The sequence below is a fragment of the Eubalaena glacialis genome, chromosome 4 (assembly GCF_028564815.1).
Source record: "Eubalaena glacialis isolate mEubGla1 chromosome 4, mEubGla1.1.hap2.+ XY, whole genome shotgun sequence".
In the NCBI taxonomy this organism is placed as follows: domain Eukaryota; kingdom Metazoa; phylum Chordata; class Mammalia; order Artiodactyla; family Balaenidae; genus Eubalaena; species Eubalaena glacialis.
In genome coordinates, this window is record NC_083719.1 from 111,119,355 (window position 1) to 111,129,710 (window position 10,356).

The 10,356-nt window shown below is 58.8% G+C and overlaps 1 protein-coding gene across 4 annotated transcripts; it reads right to left on the reverse strand.

Annotated features, from left to right (window-relative positions):
- Positions 1–8,486, reverse strand: SHROOM1 (shroom family member 1). Of its 4 annotated transcripts, none has more exons than XM_061188159.1 (9): positions 8,400–8,486; positions 7,826–8,077; positions 3,359–4,369; positions 3,212–3,267; positions 2,779–2,988; positions 2,006–2,578; positions 1,776–1,917; positions 1,423–1,695; positions 1–744 (listed from the first exon to the last, which is right to left on the reverse strand). In XM_061188159.1, the coding sequence occupies exons 3-9, from the start codon at positions 4,325–4,327 to the stop codon at positions 697–699; spliced, it is 2,271 nt and encodes a 756-aa protein (XP_061044142.1). In that variant the 5' UTR covers positions 4,328–4,369; positions 7,826–8,077; positions 8,400–8,486; the 3' UTR covers positions 1–696. The 4 variants fall into 4 exon arrangements, with proteins under 4 accessions (XP_061044142.1, XP_061044140.1, XP_061044141.1 ...); XM_061188157.1 differs by having other exon boundaries at positions 689–1,302; positions 8,407–8,486; XM_061188158.1 differs by having other exon boundaries at positions 689–1,302; positions 7,826–7,983.
- Between the last annotated feature and the right edge of the window lie 1,870 nt (positions 8,487–10,356).

Consider the following 10,356-nt stretch of genomic DNA (forward strand, 5'->3'; position numbering starts at 1 on the left):
ACACAAGAAAAGCTGCCTCTGCAGGTCGGTCCTCAGCACCATCCCACAATAATAGGTCACCAGGTCCCCCATGACTTACCTTCAGCTCCCATCCCTCCAACTGCCCTCCTTAAGCCTGGGTGACCTAGTGGGGACGCCAAAGGAAAGGCGGATAAATTCATTTTATCCAATTATCCAACATAATTGGAAGAGGAAGAAAGTTCTTTCTGGGTCTTGGAATGAATGTCCCCCAAATGTCCAAGTGTACTTGACATTCATCAGAGTTTTTAGGCAGCAAAGCATCTGAATCCATTTTCCATTTGGGGAAGTTCCCTATCCCTTGAGTCTTGAAGGGAGGCAGTCCCCCACTTCCACTATACTACTCATGTCGGAGGCTTGGGTAAAAACCAGCAAAAGAGACCTGGCCTCAGCCAATCAGGCCTAGGCTTTCGTGGTAATAATGCAGTCACCAGAATAGTTAGGGACTACTGGTGACAGCATCTGCTTGGCCCCTCCAGTTTTCAAGCCTGTTTCTTCAGTCTTTCTAGGGATCCCCAGGCCTGAGTGATGTCCTCCAACAAATCTCTCTTCTGCTCTAGTCTGGCAGGCGTCTGTAGTTTGCAAACAAGATCGCTCCTCCAAGCCAGGCTCCAGGCGATAGGCACACTTCTCACATCAACGTTTTATTGAGAGGGAAAAAAATGGCCATTTTGCATCTTAAATTGAAGTGCTCCTCTGACTTGTCTCCTCTCCCTCCAACCAACCCTGACGGAAAAGGGGAAATACTGCAGACTTTAAAATTCATAAGTTAATTACCAAATAATCCGCAAGACTTCGGTAAGGCCACATGAGAACACTTGGAAAAAGTACCCCAGGAAGGCCGGGCCTGGGTCTTCCCCACCCCAAGGGAAAAGCACCGAATAAACCAGCGTCATCCCACTCACGTGGGTGAGAGTCAGGGGCAATGCTCCTCACCCCCACCCCCTGTAACTAGATGAGGGGAGGGTGGAAGGGCGGTTTATCCGGAGGACGGGTCCCTGGGGGCCAGGCCGGCCTGGGAGTCGGAGGACGACGGCCAAGGTCGGTCCTGACTGTGTCCAGTTGGTCCTGAAGGAGGCGGACCCGCTCGTCCAGGCTGCGCTGCTGGGCCAGGACAGCGGCCTTGCCGACCCACAAGGCGCGATAGGCGCGCAGCTCGTCGGCGGGCAGTGCGCGCGCCAGCACCTCGCGCAGGGCCCGCTCGCGCCGCGCCACATGCTGCTTCAACTCCTTGGCGTCTTCCTGCTGCCGCTGCAGGAGCCCCAGTCGCTGCAGCAGAGAGGCCTGGAGCCGCGGGGCGAGGGCGCCGTGAGCGGGGCGAGGGCGCCGCCGCTCCCGGGAGGCTTCCAGCCGGAGCCCGCAGGCCCCTCACCGCCCCGCCCTCCCCCAGCCCAAACCCGTTACCTGCTCGTCAGGGTCGCCGTCTGCGCCCGCCCGGGCCAGGGCGCGGTGCACGCGGTCCAGGCGACTGCCCAGCAGCAGCAGGAGGCCAAGCACGCGCTCTAGGTCGGCCATGAACCGGCTGAACCGCTCGAGCTCGTGGGGTGCACAGGCCTGGCCGACCGCGGCCTCCAGGGCAGCCCCGCGCCTGGCCCAAGCCTGGGCCTTTCCTTGCAGCTGCTCCTGCTCGGCCTGAAGCTCCCTTAGCGTCTTTTGGAGGAGGTCCGCCAGCTCCACCTGCAGGGAGGGCGTGGGTACTTAAGTCTGGAGGCAGGGCCCTGACTTAGCCCAGCTTCTAACAGCCCCTCCACACTCACTTTCTTGGCTTGGATGCTGTAATTTGGCTCGGGGAGACCCGGGCTGCATGGCTTGTCAGGCACAACGTGGGTGGTAAGGTTTTCAGGCCTTGTCTCCTCCTGAGAAGCTGGCAGGCGCTGGGTGGAGTTAAGTAGGTAAGAGCTGGGGACAAAACCAGAGTTCCTTGGGTCGTCCTGCCCCAGGCTGCAGGGGCTTAGAATCCCCTGAGTCCCTGGTACCCCTCACTCACCCTGACTCAGAAGTACCAGCTGCTTCCTCTCCAGCCTCTCCACAGGCTGGCCTCATTGCAGCCCAGACCTCGGCTAAAGGAATCAGCCCATCCAGCAGGCCCAGGGATGGCTCTGGGCTGGGATAGGAGGTGAGAGTGTCACTCAGAGAGGGATCCAATCTGGCCAGCTCCTGAACCAGCTCCTCGAGGCGTGGACTGGGCCATGTTGACCTGGAACCAGTCTGGCCAGTGCCCCAAGCCTGGGCAGTGTGGTCAGAAGGCCCCGGGGTATCATTGCCTGGAGGTCTCAGGGCATCACCTGGGAGAGGTTTGAGGGGGTCAGTCTCTGCAGCTGTGGGGGGATCAGTGGTCAGCAGTCCAGTGGGGTCAAAGGTTGCAATGTCACCATTTGCAGTCCCAGGGGGACTACAGCATGTAGGCCTGGAGACACTCACAGAACCGTTTACCCCCTGCCAACAGTCATCCGCCCCTGCAGTCTCTGGGTGCTCATGGAGGGGCTGCTCTGAGGGGATTATAGCCTGGTCAGCCCTCTGACCCAAGCCAGCTCCGTACTGCTGGTCAGAGGCATGGACACTGGAAGTGGAAGAGACACTAAATCAGAAAAAGCTCTGGCCAAAGATAAGTGGTGGTCTCCAAGGGCCATCCACCTCCCCCACCTCACCCCCCTGGCTCCCAGCCACCAGCCAGGAGAGGGTTCCCTGCCCCTCCAGCATTTTGTAGATGTGTGTAGGAAGGGGGTATCTCACTCTGCTTGAAAGCCTGAGGGAATTCACCTGTTTGGGAGCCCCAGGGGAGCATGGGAGTCTGCAGGTGATCTCATTCTGACCAGCGGGGCTTCTTCCAGGAAAACTTCATCATCAGGAAGGGATGGGAGCCGGGCAGACACAATGCAGTTCTCTGAGGCCCTCTGCTCACAGTCAGAGGGACTGCTCTGGAGGCCCTCTGCAGAACACACCACTGCAACTTCCTTCTGAGTCAGGAACCTGGAAGCAGGGACCCCACACTGACCACAGGGACCAGGAAGGAAGATTCTGGTTCTGCACCAGAGGGACAGTAGGGTGTTGGGGGTGGGATTAGGGGATGTGGTTTGCAAAAGACAGAAGGCTCAAAGTGAGGGTGAGTGGAGGCCCTCTTCCTTCTTGAGCAAGAGCTATGAAAGCTGCCTCCCCCCAGCTTTCAGTCCCCAGAGTGGTCCATGTCTCTCACCTGGAAAGTTTGGTCTGAAACAATGGTCTGGGGGTTTCTGCTCCTTGGGGAACAGCCTGGAAAGGCAAGCAGTTGGATGAAATGTTGCTCAAGTTTTCAATCTTCTGGATGCCCCCAAGCCAAGCTTGCAGCCCCTATCTTCCATACCTGGGCAATGGGCATGACCCCTCCTGGACTTCCCCAGGGGGACAAGACTTCCCCCGAAGCGCTCCGACTCCGACCGTTAGGCCTATAGGCATTGCTGAGCCTCAAGGCCCGGGGTTTCGGGTCCTCTATGCTTCGGGGCTGGGTCGCAGGCAGCCATCTGATCTGGTGACCTTCGAACTCTGCCAGCGTCCGCTGCTGCCATTCCCGGGTCTCCGGCCTGGCGAGGCCAGAGCTGGGGCAGGCCTCCCCCGAGCATTCCCCCGCCAACCCACCGCCCCGACCCACGCGATCCAGCTTTCCCGGCTCTGAGAAGCACCACTTCCGCTGCTGGTTGGCGAGGCGTCCCCTGCCGGCGGTTCCCGGCGCGGGAGCCCCGGGGCGCGCCGGCTCCACTTCCCCGCCGGGGTGGCTGAGCAAGGCGGAGCGCGGGTGCGCGGCGGAGGGCCGCGCGGGGGCCGCGGGCCGCAGGCGGGCGGGCAGGCTCATACGGAGCTCCTTGCGCTGGAAGGACGTCTCCCGGAGCACTCGCCGCTGCGCGCCCTGCAGCCGCTGGCGGTAGGCGGCCCGCGACGCGGGCGGACTGGGCGGCTCGGCTGCCCGCGCCGCGGCCTCCGCCTCGGCCGCCAGCGCGTACAGCAGCGGGGTGGTCTGGCGGCTGAGCGGCCCCGGGGTCCCCCGGATCTCGGGGGGACGAGGCCCACTACGTGCGGCGGCCGCGGGCCGGGGCTGCGGGGAGGTGCGAAGCCCGGCGGCGGGGGCCGGGCCGCCCCACACCACGCGCACGTAGTCCCAGTCCAGGTAGGGAAGTTGGTGGGTCCCCGGCGACGGCGTGCGCGGCTCAGGACCGCCGGAGGCGGCGGAGAAAGAGCTGTAGGCCGAGTCGGCGCGCGCGGACAGCCGCCGCAGGTCCAGGCTGCGAGTGGACGAGGCCGGCGAGGCGCAGTCGCCTCCAGGACCCAGAGCCTCCATGGCTGCGCGGACGCGGGCGGAGGCTGGCCAGCTCCGTGGGGCCTGGAAAAGCATAGACGGGGTGGTGGGTGACGCGCTCCGGGTTAGGGTTAGGACAACCTTCTGGCACCTTCAACACAGACCTGCTTACACATCCCCTCCCTAGTCGCACGACCCTTATTAGCGCTGGCACCGCCCCCCCCCCACCTCCCTAGTCTGGAATGGCAAGGGCAGTAGGACCAGGGGAACAACTCTGGAGATTGAGGGCCTTAGCTCAGGGGAAGGAACTGGCGACTAGCGCATCCCCCGCTGGGGCTCTTCTGGCCCGCAGCCCCCGGCCTCTACCCTGGCACCTCCTGGAGCTCTGAGAATGTACCCATGCTCCTGCCCTCCCCAACCCTGTCCCACCCTGGCTGCTTCCTGGCTGCTTTGTTAGCTTCTCCATGTGATCTTTCCCTGATAAACAATGGTCAAGAACGATCTGAGATCACAGGGGAGACAAGAAAGGAGGGGGAAAGACCCAGGTCAGGTGGCAGGGGCAGCTTCACAGCCTTCCTCCCTCCCTCTGGGCTAGTTATGTTCCAGGTGCTTTGAATAAATATTTATCTTGAACCGCACAACTGCTGTCTGCATTTCACAGATGAGGACACTGAAGTTCTGAAGGGGGAATGATTTGCCCAGGGGCACACAGCTGGTAAGAGGCAGAGAGCCCTGCCTGGAATCTGGGCCTGCCTCCAAGCTTACTGCAGCCAGAATCAATTTCCTAGAAGCAAACCCTGCTGAAAGCCAGTTCACCCCCAGCCCCCAGGGGCCTGAGCCTCCAACAAAGCCCAGCCTCCACTATGGGAAACAATCACCCCCACCCCCCTCAAAATACTGGCAGATTCCAGGATAATATGGCCCCTGCTTGGGAGACTCTCTGCCTTTTGTCTAGGAATGACAGGCTCACCCCCTCTTTGTCCTGCCACTCTTGCTCCTCCTATAGGGCTCAGCTTAGAGGTCTCCTGACCCTTTGGGATCCCTGCAGTGTCCTGAGCTTCCTGCATCACAGCACTCATCGCCCTGCATTGTGATTGTTGGCTTGCTTTGATTCCCTCTCCCCATTCCCACCCCTGAGCTTCCTGAGGACAGGCCCTGCACTTACTCATCTCTGTACCCTCGGTGCCTGGCACGTAGTCGATGTTAAGTATTTGTTGAATGACAAGGAAAGGAGCAGCCTTTCAGGGAGTAGATGGGGGTGGCTTTGGTGGAGAAGGTTGAGGGCTTCTTTGCTTCTACCCACTTTTCTCTCCCTATTAGTCTTTTTGAGAAAGGGGACAGAATGGGTGAGGCAGTTGCCACCCATGGACACTGACCAGGGTTACTCAGGTTATTAGGAACCAAAAGAGCAGGCAAGCACAGCTTGGAACAGGAATGGCCATAAATCAATACTTCCCCAGTGGCAGGAGGGGGAGCAAGGGGAGGAGCTAGGTGGGTGTGCCTGGGTCAGGGGTGAAAGCAGCTTTGAGTCTTGGGAACTGAGGGCTCTCTATGGGCTATAGGGACTTTGGGGGTGGGGTGGGGGGCGGGCTTGCCTTCCCTGAGCTGCTTGGTTGGGATTGCAGAGGAGGGTGGCCCACAGTTGGGTGGAAACTGAAAAACAGACTTATATGAGCCTCCAGACACTTTTTGGAGCTCAGGATCACCCTCTACCCCATTCCCTGAGACCCCAGATGCTACAGATTGCTGGATAGGGCAGGTAGGGCGGTTAGTGGTGGGAGAATATGATGTTTCCTAAAAGGGCGAAGCAGTACCTCCAACATTCCCAGGAGGGGATCTCAGCTGACCTGGTGCCAGAACATCTTGACATCACCCACCTGGAGGCATTTTTGTGCCCACTAAGGCCAGCCCTGCAGGTTGGTCTTCACTCAGGCTTGGGGACCATTTCTGCAAAGTAGTTTATACTCCCTGAACTTCAGAAAGACAAGAAGCTGCTCTGAGTAGCAGCCCCTGGGAGGACAGTCACCTCCTCTTGGTAACCCCCCCTAGCCACCCAGACAATAGCTCTCTCTCTTCCTATCCTTCTGAGCCCTGCTTGGGAGCACTGTTTACCCTGGCTCATGCCACCCATTCTTGACTTTCACTGCATCTATAGGCATGGGTAACTGTTCTAATACAAAGATGTTTCCTCAAAAAAGGCCTTGAAAATTCTATCTTATTTGTGAGTTACTGACTGCTAAAGGATTCTGAGTTCACCAAATAAAAACAGCTCAAATGGATAACTAAAATGTGTGTACATTTTCTTATTGACCTTAACTTGTCTCGAGGATGCTTTTGCAGTGGTAACCCAAGCACCTGATACCCATGCAGGATGCTCACACTGTGCCCTTTGTAGAACCTGTTATGCCAGGAGGGTCCAGCTCCTTTAGTGTGTTTTGGGGCGTCAGCCCAAAGAGCAAAGAGTTTTCACACTTGTCTGGCTGCAGGGAGCCTCTTGCAGTTCAGCCAGGCCTTGTGGCTGGGAGTAGCCACACGCCAGGAGCCCTAGCATCAGCATTAGTGTCAGCTGTGGGCTGAGCTGCAGAGCCAGTGCCTGCATTGAATGTAAGTCCAGAGGCTAGAACTCAAAGAACCTTTTGCCAAGCCCCATCAGGGCAGGGGGAGCAGCGTGGAATCCCTGCTAGAAAACCACCAGATTGGGGTCATGCAGTATTGGGGTCATTTGCGATAAACTTATCACCTGAATCAAAGAGCAAGAGAGGAAAAGGAGACAAGGATGACTTCCGTGTTCAGAGCTAGGGGCTGGGGAGGTGGAGGTGCCGGTCCCAGGAATGAGGAAGCTGAGACGGGGACTAGCCAAGGGATCCAGTGCTCAGTCTGGGGCCTGTGGGCTTTGCAGTGTTTGTGGCAAGTCTGGCAAGCAGGTGGTAAGTTGAGATGTGTGTCTAGACCTCAGGAGAGAGGTTGGACCAGGCAAGAAAGCAGACCCAGGTTTTTAATTAGAGTTTCTTAGGGAAATCCATGAAGACAGCTTCCAGTGGGTAAAATCACACAAAGGCAACGGAAGCAGATCCAGGTAAGGTGACCAGAAAGGCAGACAACCTCAAATGATCAACAATGATCAGGAATTAAATAATATCTTTCCCAAAGGCCACCTCACGTCTGACCTCTCTTATGGAGAGGTTGTCCAGGCCACCCCTCCTGGATGGTCCGGCAGGGAGACTGCCGCGCTGCCTGCACGGCAGTCTCCCTGCCGGACTGAGTTTCTAGGTCCTGCGCCGTGTCTTGAATTCCACCACTCCAGACCAGGTCTAGAAGGGCAGGCATTTTGGTAAGTTCCGTGGCTCTCCCAGTTCCCTCCGGCACCCCATTCTCCCGGCCTGTCAGCACCACAGCTCACGTCGCGAAGCGTCTGCTCTCAGCTCGCTCCCGCCCACACGTAGAGTCTCCGTAGACTCTAGCTCTGTGCCACGGTCAGGAAACGCGGGATGCTGGCGGCACTTGGGGAGAGGAAGCCGCGGTCGAGATCGTACCACATACCTCGGGCTTCAAGCTGAGTCGAGGCGCTCCAGGGAGGAAAGAGGCGCAGGCCTGGCGGCCACAGGGGGCGACAAAGTCACGCGGTGCGGCTGGAGAGCGAGGCCTCGGGGACGCTGGGAGAGCGGATGGCCCCTGGCCGGCGCATTTCTCGGCCTTTCCTGTTGGTTGGGTTCACCGTCGGGGAAGGAGGGCTCAGAACGCGCGCAGGGGACAGCGCGATCGTGGACCGGAGAGGCCAGGATTCCCCAGTGGCTGCGCGGTCGAAAGGCGAGAGCCGGAGGTTGCAGGGTGAGACCCCACTGCGTGCTCGGGTCCCCCGGGCGTGCTCCCCAGCAGCTCCCGCTGTTGCCGGCTCTGCGCCCCCCACCGCTCTGCGAAGGGGCCAAGCGCGCAGGGCCTTGACTCGCGCAGACCAGACTCCCCGCGGAGCCCAACCCCTCCAGACCCAACGACGCGCGGGCTGCTCCGCGGCGCCCCAGCCACCCCACCCACTCCTAGCGGCGGGGCTCGCCCTGCCGCCACCGGGAAGGGCGATTCCGCCGCCCACTCCCGGCTGTCCGGCCCCCGGCCTTACCGAGTACCTGAGCTCCAACCCGAGACGCGCTCCTGGGCGCCCGCGGCCGCGCGGTGACATCAGAGTCCCGGCCTCGGGCTCCCGACCCCACCTCCAGGCTCCGGCTGCAGCGGGGGAGGTGCCACGTCCGGCTCCCAGGGGCGGGAGCGCGGAGCGGCGGCGCTGCCCCGGGAGCCGCCCGTCCCTTCGTAGTGTCCGCTTGCCGGCCTAGACCTGGGTCCAGGGGTTGGACGCTCGTTCCCCCGCCGGGCACAGACCTCTTGCTCCAGCTGAAGAAGCTGGAAAGTAGGGGAAGGGCCACCAAGGCGCTCGCCCGCCCGCCTCCGCCCAGCGCGTTCTTACCGCCGGTAGCGCGCGGGCCCAGACCCGAGGGTCCAGACCACCCCTTCTGTGGGAAAGCCCAGGCCGGGTGCCCACACAGGCACCCCATTCCTTTCAGAAAGTTTGGCCAAGTAAGCAGACCCGCCACTGTCCTTGTCCTTCTGAGTACAGTTCGGATGCTAATGCATCATCCCTTGACCAACTGTCCCTCCAGATAGTCCATTTCCAAAACTCTTCCAGCTCTTTGATTCCCAGTGTGGGCTCTTTTTCTCCCATGTTTGCCCGTTTTCTTTTCATTTCTCCCACTACCCCACATAGTCTGGGCCCTTCCGGCCAGCCACCTGAAAGGGGAGGGAGAGGATGGGAAGAAGAGGGGAGGCTCTGCTGACGTGTGTGTTCACTCCTGCTACCCTCAGGGGGTCCTTTAGGTGCTGGACTATGCATATCCCCTGTGGCCTCGATAGGGTTTACGCCAGCCATAGAGTCTGGCTCTTGAGGTTTTCACCTTTGGGGATCTCCAGGCTCCAAAGAATGCTCTGAATTCATCTGCCACTGTGCATTCCTCACTGCTCTGTCCTCAGCCTTCCTTGCCCCCGCTTTCCAAACCTTTATCCTATGGATACTGGCTCTGCCAAGAAATGCTCCCTCCCTGTAAGGGGCTGGGGGCCTTTTGCTGGGCCTTCAGTGCTCGTCTGTCTCGAGCCCCAGCTATTGCTGTGGCTGCCCTCACTCTCCCACAGAATCAGCATGCCTGGGGGCAGGGACCATATCCCCCTATCTTGGCATCCTCGGCTGACAAGGTTTGTTGTGGTAATAACCAGGACCCAGAAACCCAGACCGGGGGTCAAGGCTGCCACTTTCTGGGGGCACTAAGAGCCTGGGGAACTCTGAATGCTTGGGTCTTCTAGGGGATGGAGGCAGCAGGCACCTGAGCCTGGCTTCTGATTGGCGCCCTCCTGGCTCTGCTTCTTCTTCAAACACCATCCTGACCCAGGCATCAGCTTCAGCTGGAGCTCTGGACTCTAAGACAATGGCTCAGAACTTCTTGGCTTTGAACACCTGCCCTTCTAAGATCCCGATCCGCATGGTTGGTCTCAGAGCAGTATTACAATAGAGGGAACACAATCCAGCAACCAAAAGCCAATTCAAAATTGTTCAAGATTTTAATTTATATTTTTAAAAAGTATGTATCTTGACAACCGTGAAGTGGACACAGTGTCCACAGCAATTCTTGTTAACCCGCTCCTCCTCCCGCCCCCTTATTTCTCTTGCACACGCTACAGAAACTCCCTGCCTAACTCCTCCAAAACTGAAATCCCGCCCACCCACTTCTCTGCTTGCCTCTTCTTCTCGTCTGAGAAAGAGAAAGCAGCCCCTGACATCTGGATGTTGGCCTGGGACTATCAGCTAGACCTTGGTGTTGTAGAAGTTGATCTGACATTCACAGCCAAGGCCTTGGAGTTCTCCTGTTGCACATAAACAATTTCACAGGACATCAACATCGGACAAGGCCATCTGTAACCATGATGGGTCAAGACAAAAACAAGACCATTCTGTAATCATATCCAAACACAGACAAACCATGAATGTTGTCCAAGTCCCAAAAATGACCAAATGTCTTTCTATCCTGGATAAT

Coding starts and splice junctions, on each gene's coding strand:
- SHROOM1 (XM_061188157.1), bottom strand. CDS start 4,327: ATGGAGGCTCTGGGTCCTGGAGGCGACTGCGCCTCGCCGGCCTCGTCC. Junction 2,579..2,778: donor CCCCTGGGGCTCCCAAACAG/GTGAATTCCCTC, acceptor TTCCACTTCCAG/TGTCCATGCCTCTGACCAGC. Junction 1,918..2,005: donor GCTGGTACTTCTGAGTCAGG/GTGAGTGAGGGG, acceptor TTTTGTCCCCAG/CTCTTACCTACTTAACTCCA.